The following is a 23,448-nucleotide window of genomic DNA, read 5'->3' as shown; positions in this document are numbered from 1 at the left end:
CCAGAAGAATATGTAATTTTGAAGATGCATTTTTACAAGTTCCAGTAACTCTTTGTTTGCCCTGTGACTTCTTGGGTACAAAATTTCATTGATAATCAACTTCTCAAAAAAACAGAGAACTGAGTTGCCTCCTACAAATTATTGCATATTTGATGTACAAGATCTGGAGAACAATCATTATATTCACTAATATTTCAGACAGAAAGCTTTATTAAAAGAGCACAGGTGGGAGTATGTACTTTCAGATCATTTGGAAATGAAGAATTAATTAGAAGTATAAACTTTTCAGATTAATTAATTAGAAGTATAAACTTTTCAGATACTGACTCAGTAAGAACACCAGTGGGTGAATGAACATTATTAGGCATGTACTGACTCAGTAAGAACACCAGTGGGTGAATGAACATTATTAGGCATGTACACTCATGAGCACTGTATTACTAGCAACAGTTACAGCTCCTTTAAGTAATCCAGCAAAGTTTCCAGAGGTATGTCTTGTCCAGGACGGAAAGGTCGAAAAGCTTTATCAATTTTCAGTGGACTAAGGCACAGATCATAAATTTGGTTGTAGTTATGGATTAGACGCTTGGCTTTTTCTTTTTCCAACTTGCCTGTATGTATTAGAGAGGAAAAGAGAGAAAGAGGAAAAGAAAGAGAGAAAATATTATCTTCCCCTTTGGACAAAATCAGACTTGACTATTGAGCAAATGCAACCCTGGTGGTCTGTTCACACATAATATCAAAGCACAGGGTTAGCCAATGTGGTGCGCTCCTGATGTTAGACTAAAGCTCCCATCATGGCTAATGGCACAGGGGTGATAGGAGTTTTAGTCCCAATAACATCTGGAGGGCATCACATGGCTACCCTTGTACTACATTTCAATTCTTTACATCACAGCCAGTTGAAGATTAAAAACAGGCTGCTGTTGGACCCCTCATTAAAAGCAATTTGGAACAAAAATATTTATTGTGTCATCCTAAATACTACCAAGGAGTGAGTTGATCATCTGTGCTCATAATTATAGGCCAGTAATGTGCTACTGCCTATTTTCTTCCCTTCAGACATTCATGGATAAATATGAGGTTGACATGAAATACAAGTCAAACACAAAAGCCATCTCCTTAGTGCAGCAGCCCCTTCTCCAACCACAACTATTCTTACCTGTGTTTTTCAAATCACACAAATAAAGAGCCCTCTCCAGTTTTCTGAACCGGTCTATCCAGGCATCTTGTTCCTCAGCATCAATGGAGTCGTATGTGACCTCCTTCATTTGCTCCCAAGTCTTGCCAGCACAACGGTTGGACCACTCTTTGTCCTTTGTCCAAATTACATCAAATTTTCAAAAGTTTAGTATTTGTCAACTTTCTATGAAGATGGAGGAGGGGATAACATTCAGTTTAAAGTATTGGCTCCTTCAGATCCTCACTAGAGTATTTGGGTCAATTTATTGGTTAAAAATTGGGAGATTACATTATGTTTTGCTTCTATGACACAGTCATTTGTGTGATTTGGAAATTAGGGTCCAGTCACAGGTTATGGGAGTTAGAATCCAAAAAAAATAACTGGAGGGCCATGAGATTTCCTATCTTTCTCTAAGAGTGTATTCAGATGTGGGGAATATTGTTAGTTTTTCTGATTATAATGCTGTGGTTCTGTCAGATTTTATAATGTTATTTTCACACCACACTACCTGTTGTGCTGTGGAATCATGACTTTTTGACCTAAATACTGGCTTGTTATACCAAATTTCAGTAGGTGTGGTGTGACACAACAATGAATGCCATTGAACATAATTGATATTCCTCTCACTGTTCCCTTATGAAAACAGCAGAAAGGAACATTATGCCGGTAAAGGTAAAGGTAAAGGGACCCCTGACAGTTAAGTCCAGTCACTAACGACTCTGGGGTTGCGGCGCTCATCTCACTTTACTGGTTAAGGGAGCCTGTGTTTGTCTGCAGACAGTTTTCCTGAGACATGTGGCCAGCATGACTAAGCTGCTTCTGGCGAACCAGAGCAGCACACGGAAATGCTGTTTACCTTCCCACCGGAGCAGTACAGTGGTGCCTCGCAAGACGAAATTAATTTGTTCCACAAGTTTTTTCTTCTTGCGAGTTTTTCGTCTTGCGAAGCACGGTTTCCCATAGGAATGCATTGAAAATCAATCAATGCGTTCCTATGGAGACCGTCCGGGGACAGAGGGGAAGCACCGCGCGCCTTCCCCTCTGTCCCCGGACCTGTTTAAAGCAAGGGGCGGCGGGGAGAAGATTGCTTCTCCCCGTTGCCGTCCCCGGAACTGTTTTAAAGCAAGGGAAGGGGCAGCAGGGAGAATCGCTTCTCCCCGTTGCCGCCCCTTGGTTCAAAAGGGGTCCAGGGACAGAGGGGAAGGCGCACGCGCCTTCCCCTCTGTCCCCGGAGATTGCGGGGCTGGCAACGGGGAGAAGCGATCTTCTCCCCGCCGCCCCTTGCTTCAAAAGAGGTCCGGGGACAGTGGGGAAGACGCGCTGCGCTTCCCTACTATCCCCGGAGCTTGCGGGGCAAGCTTCGTTTTGCGATGCAAGCCCATAGGGAAATGCGTCTTGCGAAGCGGCTAAGAAAACGAAAAACTCCTTCGTCTAGCGAGTTTTTCGTCTTCCGAGGCGTTCGTCTTGCGGGGTACCACTGTAGCTATTTACCTACTTGCACTGCATGCTTTTGAATTGCTAGGTTGGCAGGAGCTGGGACCGAACAACGGGAGCTCACCCCGTCAAGGGGCCTCGAACTGCCGACCTTCCGATCGGCAAGTCCAAACAGCACACAGTGGTTTAAACCACAGTGCCACCCGTGTCCCTATTATGCTGGTATGCTGCCCCAAATTTCATTGCTTTACTCCTGCAATTTTCTGGGTTAAAGGGGCAGCAAACATATGTCTTTTCCCCTGGAATCAAATAACTTGGGAATAAATACTAAATATGCACTACATTCCATTAGTTTTCAAGAAGTGGCTTTTACATTGTAATGCAGAAACCTCAGGGAAATTGTCATATGAATGTAGCCCTAGACAGTACTGGGCAAATTGCTATCAACCTCATTTCCCTCTTCAGAGAAACAAGGCAGACAACAATGGTCTTTTTACATAGTTGCATTCAGGATGGGAGCAGATGAATGTGATAAACTCCTTTGGAAAGAAGAGTGATACAAATTTAATCACTACTACTACTATTAATAATTTCTGAGTTCTTTTGCTAGACAAGGTTCTAAGCAGTATTAAAGCTTTCAAGTACAATTTCACAGTCCCATTTTACAAACCAGACTTTCTTAACAATTTGTGGATGAAACAATATAGTTTTGAAAATACCTGAGAGTCATCTTCACTTTTCTCCTTGTTTCCTCCTAAAGATGAAAACAATTGTGAGGTATTTTATTGTTTATTAGTAGTTGAAGTTGTATGATTTCCATTTATTTGGAACAGGCCACTCTCAGATATGACATGAAAACTAGTCCTGTGAACTCTTAACACTAATGTGATTGGATAAGCTCAACTTTGATTTGGTTTTCAGCCACCTTGACCTGGAGTTACCTTCCTAGAAAAATGTTGGGGAAACGTATTAATCATCACTAGACTTCAATGAGCAAACTCTCTCTAGTGGCTGAAGCACACTAAGTTGCTTCTTGTTCTATGACAGAGGTCAGCAAACTTACCACATCTTGGGCCGGTGTCTCCAGCGCCAATTGTGCGGTGGGCCAGAGGGGGGGGGAGCGCATGCCTATACGCGTGCGCACACGCTATTTCCAGGTCAGAGGAGCACCGGAAATAGCTTGTGTGCATGTGCATAGGCCTCCTCCAACCCAGATGTGCACAGGAAATAACGCTTGTGCATGTGCATGTGCACTGTCATATCTGAAAACCTACGTTTCCCTTGCTTATACCTCTTTGGACTATATGGCATGGCAGCAGGGTGTGTATTGCCGTTAAGAGGGAAGAAGTGTGTGTGTGTGTGTGTGTGTGTGTGTTGAAATAGTAACACATGCCTGGGCTTAGAGAATGCTTACAGGACTTCTAGCCAAGATGTGAATTTGCCTTGGGCAATGGGAGATACCATATCCTGGACCAGGTCAATGAGCTAAATCTGAATTAGGAATGTCCTTTAGCTGAACCACTAAAGGAGAGGCAACTCTGGTAGGTTTTCAAAACAGGATGGAGGGGTGGTGATGGTAGCAAACTAGGATGGCATACCAGAAAACATATCATTATAAAAGTGGAAAACGTGTAGCCTTCCATATAATGTTGGACTCCAACTCTCACCAACCCCATCTAATATGGCCAGCGGTCAGGGATGATAGTAGCTGAGTCAATAACATGTGGAAGGCCACAGATTTCCCATCCCTGCCCTATAAGATGTCATGTACGATGCAGCCACAGTTCCTCAACTAGTAGCCTTCTGCAAGTGCAGCTTGTTGTGAGTTCTTAAGGAGAATAGTTCATTTTCCCCCTATTAAACTGTCACCCTCACCTACATCTGTCTCTTTCACTTATAATGTTTAGTAGCACTCAGTTCTGTAACCTTCAGTTTATATTTAAAGCCCTGTGGAGCTTGATCCTTGAGCAAAGAACTGTAATTTCTCATCTGCACTGATTGGACAATGTAGTAAGTTATGGATGGTAGGCCAGATTGTGAGGCATAAAATTAAATCGTGGGAAAGATGAATCAATTCCCAGGAATGAATAGCATTTCTAGTTGAGAAGACAGCTGGTTTGCCTGCAGCCAGATGGTTAAAGTTCAAGCCCAACTGTTGCATGCTGATCAGTCTCTGTAGCAATGATGGCTATTGGCTCAACTCCGTGCTTAGTCACCTCCTGAATATTAAGTATCCCAGAGAGCTTTCTAAAGATGATTAGATTAATTCACTGCCTAAGTCAATGTCTCACATCCATCACTCCTTTCACAATTTTCTTAAAAAAAGAACCAAAAACCCACAATTAGCTAGCACTCTGTAAATCACATGCCCAACATTATAATTGTTTTAACAGGTGCATTGTAGTGCCTTGAGGAGCAGTATTATACTACCTATTTCATAGATCTTGTGGAAGTGTTTTATAATACCACCTCTGTCATCTTTCTAAGAGTGCAACATGAAGTACCCAGCAATTCCAGAACAAAGTCTGAAAAATGTCTTCTACTTTTTAATACCCAAGTTTAGATTCAGATGTGCAAGCTAATGGAAGATAGACCTATATGGATGCACTTTGAATGGCCAGATGGTGTAGAGAGATAATTGTTGTCACCATCATTCCCGGCTGAACAGCTTTGCTGAATGTATTGGGAAATGAATCTGGTCTAGATAGATCTTTGTCCCGATCCAGGTTAATATTTAAAATGTTATTTATAGGCAAAATGTTCTCTGGATTGCTCCCAAAGCAATGCATAGGAACAAGGCAATTGTTATGTTTACAGGATGTTCATAGTTCTCACATGATAGCCTCTCTTTCTGAAGTATTTATCAAGGATGACTCACTCTAAGTTAGTATTTTGCATTTGTTAATTATGTTAGTAGCATGAATGTATTATATTACTAACAACTCATCTGGATTCTTTCACCTCAAGCAAACCTTTCACCTCCTTGGGTGAGACTTCCCAGGTACATTCCAAGTGGATTCCAAGTACATGGATTCCAAGTACACTCCTCAGTGCATGTTGAAGTGCTTCAGTTTAGTGAAAATAACTTGCCCATTTAATTACTGAGAATTTCAGGGAGTGGTACCCTAACTGAAACTCCTCTAAGAAAGCCCAATGAAATTTCCTTAGTCATTGTACCATGTAATTCTTGCAGGAAGTGATGGTGTAGGAAATCCCCAATAATTCTGTCTGAGGCAAGTTCTGGACTGTGATATTAAATTCCAAAGTGAGCTTCTGTGATTTGAAGGAGCAGCAAACTGTCAAGATTCATACTATCTTCTCAGTGAAGATGTTCTGTTTCAGATCTGATTAGCAGAGCTATTCCTAATTTTTGTTAATATATTGAATCTGAACTCGAGTCAAGGAAAACTGTTGGCTGTTAGGATTGTACTCCTCATCTTCCTAACACTTTAAATTTTGCTGCAGGAGGGTATTAGGATATAGAGGAAGTGGTCATCCATCATTGCAGAGGACCTTGCTGCTCTGATGAAACCATGGTAATTGAGAACCTGTCACCAGCTGTCTTCCTACTGGTAGTATCAAGCACAGACCCCTGAAATGAGGGTGCTGTGATGGCAGGGCAAAACAGAGCTCTGGATCAACTGGATCCAAAGTTTCTCCAGCGCTCTGAAAGGGGCCTGATGGGCTCTTCCACTTGCTACAAATGATATATTTCAAGAGCCTTCTCCAGAAATGTAAAATGTTGTTGCCACCTTGTAATATTTTGGTATGACCAGAATAACAGCAACTGCATAGCTTACTTCTGCAGACAAGCAGAGCAGGGTTGATCCCAGCCTGGACTTTCTTCAGAAACTCCACAAACGTTTTCCATCTACATGAGGAAACATCTCAAGATAAATGCAATATTTGAAAGCGCATTTCCTGTTCATTAGGTTCTCCTTCACAGCTTTCCATATTAGTTACATAGGGAGATTATATGTAAGCAAAACCAAGACATTAATGTAATGTCCATTATAATATACATAGTATTATATACATTAATATAAATTGTCCTGCTTTTCTCTGTGATTAGCTCTCTTGTTTTTGCATTATGTGACTCTTCTATCATTCTCAAATGTTCACCTTTTTCTCATTCTCCTATTTATGTACAGGTATTTATTTAAGGGATTTTTTGAGAACATATTCTACAAAGTGGCTCACAACTTATTTAAATACAAAATAAATCTTTTCAATATACATCTTATAGCAATATTAAAAACCAGCAGAGATAAAACAATAACCATAAATTCAGCCAGACATTGGCATACCAGTCCCAATTTATAGCCTGAGTTAGCTAGTAAAGATCACAGACAAAAAAATGTTAGCCTTCAAACCCTGGTGAAAGGATGGGAAAGATGAGGCTGCCTACATCGAAATAGATCAGATTCCATAGTTGTGGGGCAACCACTAAGAAGGCTCTGTTACAAGTACCTGTAAATCTGATTATATTCACTGATGGACACCTAAACAGGCCCTCTGGTCCTAAACTAAAACTTGGAATTTTCCTTCTTCTGCAAGTCCTTTCTTATGCAGATTTTATTATTAATCCTTTATTTATCTATTTAGTAATGTTTTTTCTAATCTCTTCCCTGTGCTTCATTCTACTACACTTGTTCTTTATAAATAGGTAATTGTTGGAAAATTCTGCTGTTTGCCACTGGTCTCCTAAAGCTTCATTAACCTTTGACCCCAAAGGCATAAAACCAGCACTCCACTTTGGAACCAGTTTGGAGTCAGTTGGATGAGGTTGGGTTTTGGCGTGTCCTTATGGCCTCCCAGGGTGAGTGTTGATTACTCAGTTTGGGAGGGCAGGGAAAGTGGGATTTGCAGCACAAGACTTTGGCATCAGTTTTGGAGGGGGGCTGTTCCTAAATTTTGGGGTCATAGGTTAATGAACAAGCCTACTAAAATACAAGGAATTACTTTGTCAACTTTGATTACATTTCTGGCATTTACTCTAACATGCACACATATGATGTTCCTCTGATTTTTGCCAGAAGCTGAAATATCTCTTTTAGTCAAACCAGTAGCTCATTTAGTCTGTCAGTAATGATTATCAGGAAGTGTATTGCCCATTGTTCTTAGCAGATGGTGTGTTGCCTAGGTTCAAGCAATGGTCTTTCCCAATTATGCTACCTGGAAGCTGACCCAAGGGACACTGAGAAATGATTCATACCTAGAATCTCTTTTGCACAAGGCAGGTACGGTAATCTGTTACTGAGCTAGGATCCTTATTGGAGAACCTTCTAGGGAGTCAAGGGCAGACTCCATAACAAAGGAAGCAATGGTGCTTAAGAAGTTAATCCTTTGGTTATTCTATTTAATGCAGTCAAGAAATCTATGGACTTCCTCCTGGAGTTGTTTCTCAGCTTATTTTTTCACATCGTATTCACTTTCCATGACAGGTTAAAGAGAGAGCATTACTTTGTGCAATGAGATTAATCTCGCATGACTGCTATCAGTCATGGTGGTGTATTGATCTTAAGCACATTTAATCACAAAATGGCTCAGAGCTAGACTCTTGCTAATTACTGAAGTTTCATTCACAGTGGAAGCAGAGATTAAAATGGGTAATGCATAACTAAACCAATGACTCTGGCACACCCAATAGGTTTATTTTGTTTATATTGGATTTAAAATCTTTAAAAATGCAATTCTGGGTATTGCTTTGCTAAATGATTTTTTCTTATATTTGGCTTTGCTAAATGATTTTTCTTATAAGAAAAATCATTTAGCAAAGCAGGTTCTCCTTCATGGAGAGCACATGTTGTGGTGGGGGCAATCATGACATCCCCTGTTGCTGGGCGGGTTAGTATGGATGGCCAAGAATCTGATAGGGCACCTCCAATTGTTGCTGGGGAGAATTCGATGTTGTAAAGTTGATTGACTGTTGGGGTGCTATTTATTCCCTGCGAGCAGCGTTGAGCTTCCTCTTTTCACTGTGTGCATCAGATTACCCGCCCACCCTCCCTATATTTAGGGTTGTTCGTGCTGACCTTGCTATGCCTGTCATGGGGTCGTCTGCTTTGGGGCAGGGGCCTGGTAGGAATTTTTACCATTTGGCTGATTGGCTGGTGCCATTTGGTTTTTGCCTACTGCGTAGCAAATCGCCACAACTTGTAAGGTTGCGGTTGGGCATTGGTTCATTTTGGTTGGTGGAGGGGGTATGGTTGGCTGTGCCAGCCCCTCCAATGATGCTGCTGCAAGGGTATTCCAGTAAAGGAATCCAGGGGCTCACCATGCTCTTGTCCTAACCCCTGGCAAGGGACTAGGGCCACACAAGCCCCTGGGAGCATTTGGGGAGAGGGGAGAGCCTGGCCAGCATGAGTTTGACCAAGCTGCGGGAGGCAGTGGAAGACAGGAGTGCCTGGCGTGCTCTGGTCCATGGGGTCACGAAGAGTCGGACACGACTAAATGACTAAACAACAACAGCAATGAGAGCCTGGCACCCAGCTCTATTCTCTCCCCAAAAATGTTTACCCTTACTGACTTCTGCAGGCTTGCAGTTGTCAGTTCTGTTCTTACCTCTAAGTGGGAACAGATAGTCGCCAACCAATGCCTAGGCAACCACTCACATACTGTAATCAATAAAGTTGTGGCCAAAATTATGCCAAAAAACCAAAACAAAAATTTTGTGTGAACTGTGTCTTTATTTCAGGGGGTCCTGGGGGTCCTTGACACGCAAAGCCAAATATATTTGGAGGGTTTTTGCTATGGTGGGGGGGGGGGGAGCTTTGGCAAGCTAGTGTGCAGTTGCAACTTGTTTATTATGTGTTTAATTTAGCAAAGGAAGACATAGGCATTAACACAGAGCTATAGTAAGATCTGTGCATTATGGACAGCAGCATTCAAGAAGCCGCAAAGTTTCCCTTGAAAAGATCAGCAATACAAACTAAGCAGAAGGGCACATTCATACTATATGGTGAAAACACGATTTATTCCTCAAATTTAGCACGAGCCAAGTTATAGACCGTGGATCACATCCAACTCGGTTCTACTGAGAGTAGACCCATTGAAATGAATGGACATGAGTTAGTCATGACAATTAATTTCATTGGGTCTGCTCTGAATAGAACTAACATTGACTACAACCCAGTACTAGCAGGGAGTATTAATGGTTGATATTGTACTAAGGATTCATAGCCACTCTATATGGGTGCCAACCAAGTGGTACAGAGAGAACCTCACAGGACTAAGCTCTTATATTGCACCTTCAGACTCCTCGAAAAAGGGCAAAAATGTGATGGAGTCTTTTGCAGGTATGCATGGCAATGACAAGTGTGATAACCTTCAGATCTAAATCTTTGAAAATGTTTAAGTGGTGGCTATCAGTGGAACCCTCCATAAAAAAGAACCACTTGTTCATCTGTTCTAGCTCAATATTGTCCTCAGTGATTGGGGACATTCCTAACCCTACCTGGAGATGCCAGGGATTGAAACTGGGATCTTCTGCATGAAAAGCAGATGCTCTACCACTAAGCTATGGCCCTTCCTCATTGCATTTTTGCCATTCCTTCTTTCTCCATCACTGTGTGGCACAGCTGCACTCAACAAGGACCAGACTACAAGTTTAGTGGACAGACAAGACAAAACTCGTCCCACCACTCCTTGCATGGGATGTCTTCTTGGCCTTGTAGGAGTCAAACTTTTGCGCACTCTGACTGAAATAACAAGGGAAGGAATGCATGCTATCTGGAAAATTGGGGGCATTTGGACAGAACCACCCAGCTGCTCTCAATCCAGCAATACACGGGCTTATGCTTTCTCTCCAGAAGCCCAACTCTCTAATTGTATTGCCACATTCCGGGTCTGTAGGATCAAGATGCACGCATAACGTACTGAAAGGAAGGAAGCATCTCAATAAAAACTCACTCTATTTTGCCTCTTTTGCCAAACTCACAGGTGCTAACCAAAGCTTCCAAGATCCCAGTGGGCAGAGTTAGTCCGTGCTTTTTGCAAATGACCTCTGTCTGCAAATAAGATAAGTTTTGTTACTGAACACTGCTAGCACATCACAAGATAAAAACAAGTTTTAAGAAATAAGGCTCCTATGAAGTACTATAGTCAATGGGCATACACAACGAAGAAGAGCAAACTATGGCAATGCATAACAAAATATTGTTTTGGAAAAAATGTATTTTATTTCAAGCAACTGTCATGTGAAAAGCATAGTCCCAATCCAAGCTGGTGCTTTTCAGCTATGGAGACTGACAGAAATCAAGAGAACCCGAAGAAACCCTTGTTGACTTCATGCACCTCCAAACTAAGACCTTCTACATATGCTGTGTATAACTATGAATGCTTGAAAGAAATATATATTTGTTAGACTAGCAAAATGCCTCCTGGTAAAAGGATTAAATACTGTGTGTTTCTCCATAAAAGTTTATGATTTTATGTGCAAAGTAAAATAAATACAATAAAGGGACTACAGTCAGTAACATTTTTTAGGTAGGCTAAACCCACCTTTCACACTGGGACCAGCAACACATGGAACTAAAGGTAAAGGTAAAGGGACCCCTGACCATTAGGTCCAGTCGTGGCCGACTCTGGGGTTGCGGCACTCATCTCGCTTTATTGGCCGAGGGAGCTGGCGTACAGCTTCCAGGTCATGTGGCCAGCAGGACAAAGCTGCTTCTGGCGAACCAGAGCAGCGAATGGAAACGCCATTTACCTTCCCGCTGGAGCGGTACCTATGTATCTACTTGCACCCAGGGGTGCTTTCGAACTGCTAGGTTGGCAGGAGCAGGGACCGAGCAACGGGAGCTCACCCCATCACGGGGATTCGAACTGCCAACCTTCTGATCGGCAAGTCCTAGGCTCTGTGGTTTAACCCACAGGGCCACCCGTGTCCCTCACACATGGAACGGCTTAATACCAAATCAGAACAGTGGTCTATTTAGCGCAGTATTGCGTAGAACAGGGACTTAATTGTTTGTTCAGACCAGCTTCTGAGTTGTCTCCTTCAGGTTGGTCATTTTGTTTTATGTAGAGTATGATCATGTTGTCTTGTCTATATCCTGCTCTCGTGATATTTGGTATCAGCCAGGTGTGTTCTCATGGGATAAGAATGGACCTCCCCCTTCATTGGAGGTGCTCTGATGGGGAAAGAGAAGGACTTGCTGTGGATATGGAAGGGAGGTCTTCGTCCTACAAAATCCCAAGTTACCGTATTTTTCGCTCTATAACACGCACCTGATCATAACACGCACGTAGTTTTTAGAGGAGGAAAACAAGAAAAAAAATATTCTAAACGAAACACTAGATGTATGATTTTTGTGGTTCATGTTGTGGCCACAGACATGTGATCTGACAGTGAGTTTGGAGTAGCCCAATGCAAAAATCCTGAGGATCCATTTGGATCCATGCTTTGTAACCACGTTTTAAGTGGGGAGGGAAGGAAAAGCACTCAAGGGACAAGGAGCATGTGTGGCGTGGGTGGAGAAGGATGCTGCTAATAAGAAGAGGGGTATAAGGGAAGAAGGCTCCTCTCCTCTCCCGCTTTGCTCCTTTAAAGCAAGCAGGCTCTCTGTCCCTCTCTCCTCCCCACTCAGCAGCTCTTCTCCCGCTTTGCTGTTTCAAAGCGAGCCAGAGAGGAGGGAAGAAAGGGGAACCATGGATCCTCTGCTCACAACTGCAGCAGATCCCCCCCGCCACCCGTAGGTATTCCCTCCATAACACGCACAGACATTTCCCCTTACTTTCTAGGAGGAAAAAAGTGAGTGATATGGTGCGAAAAATACGGTACCTCATTCCTCCAGCACATGCCCCCAAAGCAGTGTGAAAAGGACACCAGCCCTCAAACTGAATTTCCCTCCATAAGAACCTAAAGGAGGAAAGAACTCCCAGGTGATGGAAGCAAAGAAAGGAAGAAAAACTTTCTGCCCTCCTATGTGAGCCAGGCAGAAGTGTATACTTCACAGATCACCTACCTTCAATTCTACCTCACCTGGTAAGAGAGAATTGGTCTATTCCTCAGTTATTTCTTTGATTAACATTATCTACTGGCAAGAAGGTAGGGTTGGCACATGTCTGGAATATCCTGGACATAGCCAGGATTCTGCCATCTGTAACAGCATCCAGGTGGAAATTGCTAAAGTGTTCAGGGAAATCTGGACTTGTGGCAACCCATGTAGATTTTGTTGAATTTCCTTTAAAAAAAGTTTTAAAACTTCTTCTCTTTTTTTGAGATTTTGCAAAAAAAGGGGAGTTAACTTAGCACCCCCCCTAAAAATATGAAATATGGCAACCCTACAAGGTGTATGGCAGAAAAAAAACCATTTTGTTACTAATAATCCATTCCATTCCTTTATAGTGGGAAAGCACTTCCTGAATATACAACTAGGCTTGTAAGCCAGAGAATCTATTTTTACCTCAGAGGGTGAAAGAAGACCGGAGCAAGTCTTATCCTGTAGGCTCAGCTCTCCTTTATGTTCCTTCAGGGTCTGCTTCAAGGCCTGGAAGGCATCTTCCGGAGTCCAAGAGCTGTGGAATGATAACACATGTAACGAAGGGGCAATTAAAATGGTAATTGCAGTTACAGCCCTATAGCTCACTTCTGACATTTACAGAAGTTGTATGAGTGCTTTCCGAAAGACCTCCATCTGAGAGGCCAATGGGGCAACTTACTCAGTAATGCAGAGCACCTGGTAATAAAGCCATAGAGTATTACCACAAGGTGAAGAAGGATTAGATGTGAAACAAAACAGCCGAGAAATCTAGGCTTCCAGACAGCTACGACATCAGAGCTTACAATTCACTCATGGAGCTGCAGGAAGTTCCTTGTGAAAAGGAGAAGGGCTAAGCCTGGTCAAAGCTTCCTGGAAGCTACAATCTTTAATCCGGAGTTGGAGAAGATTTTTCAGCCTGAGGGCCGCACTCCCTCACAATCCACCTTCTGGGGGCTGCAGGGCCAGAGGCAAAAGTGGGCAGAACAATAGGTGTAACACTTACTTTTGTACAGCAGGCTGCATTCCCTCAGGTGCACACAAACCAGAAGATTTTACACGTCCATCTCTTTGCAAACAAGCAAGAGACATTATTTACTCTCAGTAGAACCTAGGGGGATGCAGGAACCCCACCACTGATTTAGTGAAATGGTGGGTTTATAACAACAGTTGATATTACTGCAGATATTACAGCCAATGTTTAATGATGAGAGCAGAGACCAGGAAAGTATGTGATATAGCAAATATGTCCCTAAGGTCATTCCCATCCAGATGAGGTACGCCAGTTTATGATGGATGAATACTTATACGCAGACTCTGACCAGCATCCTGGCTATACTTATGTTTTAAGAGACGCTCCAGAGCTCAGCTGCCAAAGCAGCGATATATATATATCTCACATAAATGCACACAACTCCTTGCCAGTCTTCTTTGCCAAGGTTAATTAAGGGAAGTCTGTATAATCTCCACTGATGCATCCCAGCAGGCTGCAACGTAGGTGTTCACAGACTCCAAATATGTTTCGTTAGCGGAGATTTTGGATGGCTGCAAGATAAAATCTGTCCTCTTGAGTACTACATGTTGTTGTTTTTTGTAAATGTCACAAGTGAGCCAATTTTTCATTTGGAATCCTTTTGAGTGGCTTATAATTACTGCACCTATTAGATCCTGACCAGATGGAAAGTAAGACAGGAAGATTGTCGGAAGGGTGAAGGAGTTCGGATACATTGCTCATTTATTAACTGTAAGGAGTATACTGAAATTTAAAGTAGAACCTTTTGCAATGATTCTCCATATTTTGACTCTTCCTTGGAAGGGCTTGTGTTTGCTGTGTCTTGCTTGCTGCCACTGGCATTAAAAACTGGAGCAATTTTTCATAATCTACCTGCATGAAAGACAAAAAGGTTTATTTTCAAAACACAGCTTGAAAGCAGGGTTTTAAAAGAAACTGTCAAGAAAAGACTGATAACATCCGTTGAATTAACTTCATTGATCACATATTTGAGATATTTGTGACTATAACCAATAAAAGCACCCTTCTGTCCCCTTCCCAAACCCTAGTAAGTGCTGGGCTTTGGGAAGGAGGTGTGAGGATCTGACAGGGTCCTAGAGTCCTCCTATCTCTTTCCCAAAGCCCAATTAGTCCTTTCCCAGTTTTGGAAAGGAAGTGGGAGGACTCTAGGACCCTGCCAGAGCATTGCACCTTCTTGCCAAAGCATACTGCCTCCCTTACCCAGCTTTGGGGAGGTGGCAAAAGGGCTGGAGGAGGAGTGTCAAATTTTGGCCTCACATAGGGTGCCATATTACCAAGGTCTGTTCCTGTTCAACTATGCAGAACATTCTTTCCCCACCTATCTTCTCCCCCAACCCTATACTGTATACAACATCAAAGTCTCACATCAAATGTAACTGATCTGTGAGAAGTACTTTATGATCTGAAAATAGAGACGATGTATGTACTTCTGTAACCCAAGAAAATCTTTAATAACAACACTATTAGCATTCTAAGTTTAAACACTGTTGCTCAGTTCTGCTGTACATAATTAAAAGGGTTGCATGGATATAATGGTTTACAATGGCTGAGAAAATAGTTTTTGACCCCAAAAATAAACAGCCCACCTTTATTTCAGAGTTAGAATCTGACCTATAACATCAATATTCCAAAAGTACAGGCAGGTCTTAAGAAATCCAATCTATTGAGCTCAACATTATTTTTGTTTAAAATGTTGTATTAACGTACCAGTTCTTGGTCATTTGCTTTTGAAAATCTCTTGAAAAGGAGTTTGACAGTGGGTAATTGCAGAGGGACTTCATACTTTAAAAGCAGATGGCTCAGCTGTGCCTGAGAGAGAAGTCTTGAAACTCTGGGATCCAAAACCTTACATTCTTCCTGAAGTTTTTCTAATGTAGTCAGGTTCAAAGGGCACTTCTCAAGTTCTTTTCTGAGGATACCCAGAAGAGAATCACTCTCTTCATCCATTGGTTTTTGAGCGATATCCTGAGAAAAGGAATGCTTTAAAGTATGTGTAAGGTCTAGCAATAAATGTATTATTTGATTTCATATCTCTCATTTATCCCATACTTTTAATGCATTTACATTTACGTGAACTGCTTTATAAACTCTCTGGGCAGAAATTGGGGACAAAATAGCAAAGTCATGAAGTTTTGCATTTCTACATGTGTGGTAGGGTGATGAGGGGGACATTACACATACACAGCAACACCATGCCAGTTTCCTGCAAGACAGCTAGCTGTTACCCACAGTTTCTGTAGTCAACTCCTGTAGAGTTGAGTCCTCACTTTCTTCACTGAAATTCTGGAAATTTACCTCCCCCACTTTTAATACTCTTTAGCCTCCCTGATTGAAAGTATGGAAGGACAGTTAAGATGTGTGAGGTATGCAGTCTCCCTAGGACCCACTTCTGAGTGACATGCATAAGATTATGCTGTAAGCATCTGGAAACAGCCAACCACCCTGATCCTAATAGCATTTACTTGCAAGTAAGTAAAAATAAATTAGTGTAACTTTTTTCAGATATGTCTGTTTTGGATCAAACCCTTGATTTGGCCTTAAGTATTTTAAAACACTCTAATATGAAAAATGCCCTATAGTCACAAGCCAAACACCTGAAACTGCAAATTGCTTCGATTATACTTAAGTTCAGTTACCTCTTGTCTTTCAAGTTGCTTTAAGATCTGAGTTTCCATAGATGGTTTTTGGAGAGTATGAATGTAGGACAAAGACTTGTCACCAGAGGGAGCAGTGACACAATGTGTATTCAGTGGTTTTAAACCCTTGGATAACAAACAAGCAGTTAGAAAAGAGGCAATCCAAGAAACACATTCATTCTGTAAAGTAACTGTAGGTACTGAAAACACTTTGCATGAGGGAAAAAGAGCCCTAAAGTTCAGAAAACCTCTCGCATATCAAATATTATATTCTTTATAAACAAACAGGAGTTATGCAAGGACTGGAGCGATCTGGGTTTAAATACCAGTTCAGTCATAAAGCTCACCTTTGGCCAGCCACTCTAGGCTTAGCCAAGGAACTCAGGGAAGCCTAAGATCTCTCTAGGCTAAATGATAGTGACTGCTCCAAAGATGAATGCTTTGTTTTGTAGCTTTGCAGATTTCCTAGGACTTTCTTGCACAAATATGACACTCTCCACTGCATCATATATGTAACTTTTCCCAAAGCCCAATTAGCCCTTTCCCAGTTTTGGAAAGGAAGAGGGAGGGCTCTAGGACCCTGGTGGCAGTTACTCAGAAAGAGGTATACCCCCATCCTTTCTTTCAAGCATTCTTTAAGTTACCTGGGATCAGTGCTTTTTTTTTGGGGGGGTGCAGGGAGTCGCATACCCATAAACATTTTGTGAATCTAAGTTTGGTCTCATTGAGGGGCAGTATTTCAATATGAGTAGGAAAATGAGAGTACCCCTAAATATTTTTTTTAGGAAAAAAGCACTGCCTGGGATTGAACCCAGGGTTGATCCAGAAATTATCCCTCTCAATGAACCATGGCCCATTTTTCAAAGTTAATATTTTGCTTACTAAAAGGACCAGATACAGAACTACCAAACTGTCAGTATAAATCAATCCTTGAAGGTGAGAACTCATGATATAAGAATATATAATAGAATTATGGAGCTGAAATACACCTTGGAGATAATCTAGTCCAGGGATGAGGAACCTGTGACTCTTCATCTGTTCTCGGATTCCAACTTCCATCAGCCCCAGCCAGCATAGCCAGTGGTTCAAATTCATGGGAGCTGTAGTCCAACAACATTTTTGAGGGCCACATGTTCCTCGTCCCGGATCAATGCAGTAATCCTGAAACAAGAAGAAGAAGAGGAGGAGGAGGAGGAGGAGGAGGAGGAGGAGTTTGGATTTCATATCCTACTTTTTCACTACCCTAAGGAGTCTCCTGCCAACCTAGCAGTTCAAAAGCACGTCAAAGTGCAAGTAGATAAATAGGTACCGCTCCGGTGGGAAGGTAAACGGTGTTTCCGTGTGCTGCTCTGGTTCGCCAGAAGCAGCTTAGTCATGCTGGCCACAAGACCCAGAAGCTGTACGTCGGCTCCCTCGGCCAATAAAGCGAGATGAGCGCCGCAACCCCTGAGTCGGCCACAACTGGACCTAATGGTCAGGGGTCCCTTTACCTTTAAGGAGTCTCAAAGCGGCTAACAATCTCCCATGCTTGACAGGTAACCACCCAGCTTCTGCTTAAATATCTCCAGTGAAGGAGAGCTCACATCTTCCTGATGCAGGCTGCCCCACGGTCAAATGTCTATTATGGTTAGGAGTGTTTTCCTAATGTCTAGCTGAAATATCCTTCCCTGCAACTAACCCAGGGGCTAGCTTAACTGGTGACTAATACATGTAAATAATAAATAAATGCCCACCCATTGGTTCTCCTCCTGTTCTGCGGAAGGAAGGAAGGAAGGAAGGAAGGAAGGAAGGAAGGAAGGAAGGAAGGAAGGAAGGACAAACACATAATACCAAAATACTAACAATGGCAATTATTCTCCTGCCATGTTGCAAACATTCCAACACTGTTACATACAGTATTTTTTAAAAAAAATTGCTGCAGCTCTGATTTGTATTGACTTATAGTTTTTGCTTTAATTTGTGAGCATGTATATATTAAGGTGGTGAGGAGATACAGGATCCCAGTCAGGTCAGACTATAACCTCATATGAAGAGGTCCACTGTTTGGATCTACTGGATAATATACAGTCCCCTCTCTAAACAAATGGTGATTCCATATGATCATGGCTGCCAATATTAGATTATAGACTCCAGACATTGCTAGAGTCCAACTCCCATCACCCCTGACCATTGGCCATGCCAACTGGGCTTGATGGGAGTTGGAGACCAGCAACATCTGGACTAACCACAGATTCCCCATCCATGTTATAACTAGTCTATTAGTTATATAATATAATATAATATAATATAATATAATATAATATAATATAATATAATATAGGCCTTATATTATAACTAATGTAAAATCCAGATGTCTATGAGAGCCAAAACACAGAACAATGAGAAGAGATGTTTACAGAATGGGAAAGTAATAAAAAGATCCAAGTAAAAAAAAGCAATAGCTATGAACTGGAAGCATAAGCAGTCAAAATTTTAATATAAGGCAATTCTGTTTGGAGTACAGTGGTACCTCGGGTTACATACACTTCAGGTTACATACGCTTCAGGTTACAGCCTCTGCTAACCCAGAAATAGTGCTTCAGGTTAAGAACTTTGCTTCAGAATGAGAACAGAAATCGTGCAGCGGCGGCGCAGCGGCAGCAGGAGGCCCCATTAGCTAAAGTGGTGCTTCAGGTTAAGAACAGTTTCAGGTTAAGTACGGACCTCTGGAACGAATTAAGTACTTAACCTGAGGTACCACTGTAGTTGAAAGTTTTGTGATGACAATTGTTTTTTGATACAGGAGTTCTCTCATCAGAATTTGGTAGCAGCAGAATGTTCTTTTAACTGGACACCACTGTCATTATTTATCATCATCATTAGTTGTAGTTGTCATAACAATAGCCACAGTAGTAGAAAAGATACCTATTAACCATTTATGTTGTTGTTAGTTAAAGAGTAAAGTCTGATGCTGAGTAGGAAGCCTATAATAAGCAACCAGTACAGTTGTAGCGACTCACTTTGTTGTCCACAGATCTGCTATCACTTGTCTCTCCTTGTTTAGACTTTTGTTCTTCCTTTTCACCTTTGTTCTGTTGTTCATCCCTGAGACCATAATGGATCTGTTGACAAGGAGGCCTATTGAGGCCTGGAGGGTTTCCATGTGCCTGTCTTGCGTTGTGTGGAGCTAGTGTCCTGAGAATGGATTGTGTCTCAGTTTTTACACCCTCCTTTGCTTTGCTGTCAGGAAACAAGCATACAGTATATTTACAGTATACAGAGCCAAATACGTACTTGCGTTGTGGAGCAACACCAAAAATATTAGTTTCCTGTAACATTTGTTGGTCAGACAGAAATGTAGTATAAAGGAGGTATGTGCTATCATAGTTATAATCACTTTATGTTCAGTTCTGAATACTATAAGCTCAAGAAAAAAACTTAATACAGTTCCACTAAACCTTGTTTATATGCAAATTTCAACAAAATGGTACCGGTTTATGAATTTCACCTTTCTCAGAGATGTGTGCAGAACGGCAGACAAACAATATCCCAGTGTGCCATAAGAGGGATTTGCAGAAGACTTGCTAAAATCAAGTCAAGACAACAAATATGATAGAAATCGAGTCTCAGCACATTTATTCAGCCAGCGGAGGATCAAAATAACATGGTGAAGAAGTAGGAAAGTCCCATCCCATTGTCACACAGCCTCCAGCGAAAATTGTGCGGAGGCCAGTTAGTGTAATTTCCAGCAGCAACCACCAACCAGTCACCAAAAAAAAGGGATAGGTGAGGGCAAGGTGGAAGTAAGGCCTGGGGAGCTCCAAATTGCCTGCAAACCACAGGTGTCCACATTCTTCCCCCTGCTAGAAATTACTCCTTGTACAAGAAAGTGGCAAATAATCGTGTGAGGCTGGCCTCCATGTAATCAGGTGCTTGTTTGAAAGTCGTGGCTCTCACAGCCGGCTATATATATATATATATATATATATATACACATACATACCCCACCCATCTGGTGGGGTTTCCCCAGCCACTCTGGGCAGCTTCCAACAAAGGATTAAAACTACATTAAAACATCAGTCATTAAAAACTTCCCTAAACAGGGCTGCCTTCAGATGTCTTCTAAAAGTCAGATAGTTGTTTATTTCCTCAACATCTGATGGGAGGGCGTTCCACAGGGCGGGCGCCACTACCGAGAAGGCCCTCTGCCTGGTTCCCTGCAATTTCACTTCTCGCAGGGAGGAAACAGCCAGAAGGCCCTTGGAGCTGGACCTCAGTGTCCGGGCTGAATGATGGGGGTGGAGACACTCCTTCAGGTAGAGATCCCACAACAGTCTTTATTATTTCAGCACCACCCCCAGATGCGGCACTTATTCAGTAGGACTTATTTTGAGTAGATATACATAGTGCTGCACTGTTACTTCCTCACATTGTATGACCAAGCTCGTTTGAAATGGAGAGGAATTCCAAAAGCAGGTTACATTATGGCCTATCACTCAGAGGAAGAGACATATTCTAATAGGACCTCTTGGGCATACCCTAAGTAACTCTTTGGATCCTGGCCATTATTAATGCCATTTTCTTTAAAGCATAAAACCAAGCTGTGCAATTAAACCTTTTGATACTTTATCAACCAGAAAAGAAAGTTCAGGGGTGGTAAGCCATTTATATTAACAAATATCACCGTGTTCCCATTTGGCCTTTCTCAATCTGAAAAACACTTGCCCGAAGAACTTTGTTTTTTTATAAATCAGTGTCAGGGATGTGTGAGAATAACAATTCCAGAACAATTTTCTCCTTTCTATTAACTTGAGAGTGTTTGGGTTGCGTTCGAGGTAGCACTAAGCAAAGCTCTTGTCAGCACAAGGGTTTTTCTTTGTGCAGTGGAAAGTTATTTCTATCTCCTCTCCTCTCATGGGTCCCCCCACAACTCTCATGAGCAGATTGAGGGGTGGTTTGGAGTGTGTATGGAGAAAGGGGGGATCCTGTTGCGCTAGTGCTAATCCTTGCACTAACACGACTATGTCGTTGAATATTGCCTTCTATTATACTGGCTATAGTGCAATATATATCTTTCCCCTGGTGGCTGGTACACATGCAGCAGACCCTGTGCTGAAAAATTATTCCTAGACTGAATTGGGGTAGTGTTAGGAGACGGGTAGTATCACTAGTGGGAGACACGTTGTGCTCCTTCTGAGGTAGTTTGTTCACCTTTGGTCCCTACCCTGCACTCAGCTCTCACCTAGAAGCTGTCAGCATGTGACAGCAGTCACACCCCAAGAAGTGGTTTCAACTGGCTGGCTAAACCAGGTGAGGGTAGCCAATGGGTCTTAACCCCTCAGTGAAATGGTACAGCCAAAGGAACAGGGTTTTCTTGTAATATGCTGTTTAAGATGTAGACTAGGGCTGTGTATGCTTGACAGTTTAAAGTCTATTTGATACATCCCATGGGTGCATATTTTTTGGGCCGTTCACATGACATTGTCCTCATATAGGTAGCAGCATACTCACCCCATTTCATTTGGATTTTCCCTATCCACAACTAATGTGGTGAGGAGGGAATCCAACATAAAATTATATCACCCCACTAATATATATCAAAAACATTTCTTCCAGATAGCATACTTACCCATCAGTCTTTTCTACAAGGCACCGGACATATTTGCTCCCAATGATTTTTATGACAGTCTCATAATTTGCATTGAACCCATATGGAATGTTTCTGACTGAAGCCATTGCCAGCACCTGTTCACTATGGAAGGCTACTTCCCTGTAACTTCAAAAAGCAAGAATTTAGAGGCTCCCTGTCTTTTCTTTAAAAACAGAACTGAAAATTCATAGTTAGGATTCCCATATATATTTTTGGGCAAGATCTACTCATGTTGTTGGTCTTAATTTTCACATGGCTATCTTTCCATGTAACCTATTGGGTTAACAATATGGTATGAGAGGGAGAGCCGACACCCCAAGGAAATTACAATTTAAATGTCGTGTGGGGGACTGGATGAAACACAAACAGACAAGGCACAACAATGCTATTTGTCCTCAAAGAACTATATCTTTCTGTAGGGGCTGTCTTCCACTACAATGATTGACCCAAAGCCAGCACATTCTGGTTCAATTATGGATACTAACTTTTCAATATAAAACAGTTGTTCAGTTTCTGCCTCAAACCCTGCACTTTTAGAAGGCTAAATTATATATTTTGAACAGTTGAAACACCTTCAGGAGGATCATTCACCTCTTGATATTGTGTATATTTGGCATGGAAAGTTAATTCTAACCCCCCACCCCCGCCCCATTCTTATTGTTGTTGCTGTTGCATGAAATAGTTAACAAGTTGAGAACAAGATAGCTCTTTTTTCCTCAGGACAGCACGGTGCACTTAGTAATGTAATAGCTTGAACCAGTCATGGCAAAATGAAGAGAGCTGTAGACCTTTGTGGTGGGAAAATCATCAAAGCCCCAAACTGCCCCAATCAAAATGGCATGGCAGCATCTCTCCCCAACTGTTTACTGGGAAATCCCTGAAAAGACCAGCCAGTATATTCAGAACTCCTAGTTTGATTCTGTAGCCCTGTAAGAAGTGTCCAGGGAAGAGGAAGATACAATTCCCCCCCCCATGACCCTCTTGTGCTCAATTCAACAATCACATATAAATTGTTTTCTATCAAGGGCCATTGCTGGATGAGACAGGCAGCTGGTATCTACTGCAGGAATCAGATTGTCTTATTCTGAACCAATGGATTGTGCCATCGGCACGCTATCTAAAACAGAGGTGGGGAACCTGTGGACCTCCAGATGTTATCAGTCTCCAACTTCCATCAGCTCCAGCCAGCATAGCCAATGGTCAGGGATGATGGGAGTTCAACAACATCAGGAGAGCCACAGATTTCTCATCTCTGATCTAACAACTTATTGTCCTCACTGCCAGAGCAGCTTCAACTTTCACTCATATACTCAAGATCACTCTCAGAAAAAACAATTGCATTAGGCTCTTCAACTTTTCTTTTCCTACATCCCTGTATCACGGTCCGATATCACCCACCTCTGGTGTATTCTCTGTGTAGCTTTGCCCTTTTATAAAGGTGAAGGCAAAAGATTTCCAGCTGTAGCAGCAGCAGTCACCACCCAAATGAGCAAGCTGCTTTTCACATTCAGTTTGATGAGAAATCTGCTGTTTCTAAGGACGCAGTGCTG

At 42.1% G+C, this 23,448-nt stretch overlaps 1 protein-coding gene across 2 annotated transcripts; it reads right to left on the bottom strand.

Annotated features, from left to right (window-relative positions):
• Positions 1-375: 375 nt before the first annotated feature.
• Positions 376-23,402, bottom strand: C5H1orf87 (chromosome 5 C1orf87 homolog). 2 transcript variants are annotated; one of them, XM_028733279.2, is made up of 12 exons: positions 23,297-23,402; positions 21,878-22,024; positions 19,269-19,488; positions 16,270-16,395; positions 15,341-15,598; positions 14,376-14,485; positions 13,027-13,138; positions 10,529-10,626; positions 6,418-6,488; positions 3,337-3,371; positions 1,163-1,316; positions 376-611 (listed from the first exon to the last, which is right to left on the bottom strand). In XM_028733279.2, the coding sequence occupies exons 2-12, from the start codon at positions 21,982-21,984 to the stop codon at positions 451-453; spliced, it is 1,452 nt and encodes a 483-aa protein (XP_028589112.2). In that variant the 5' UTR covers positions 21,985-22,024; positions 23,297-23,402; the 3' UTR covers positions 376-450. The 2 variants fall into 2 exon arrangements, with proteins under 2 accessions (XP_028589112.2, XP_077784809.1); XM_077928683.1 differs by having other exon boundaries at positions 21,878-22,018; positions 23,297-23,396.
• Positions 23,403-23,448: the final 46 nt, after the last annotated feature.

This window comes from Podarcis muralis, chromosome 5, assembly GCF_964188315.1.
Source record: "Podarcis muralis chromosome 5, rPodMur119.hap1.1, whole genome shotgun sequence".
Taxonomy (NCBI): Eukaryota; Metazoa; Chordata; class Lepidosauria; order Squamata; family Lacertidae; genus Podarcis; species Podarcis muralis.
The sequence above is the reverse complement of the archived record's forward strand: the minus strand, read 5'-3'. Positions and strand labels throughout refer to the sequence as shown.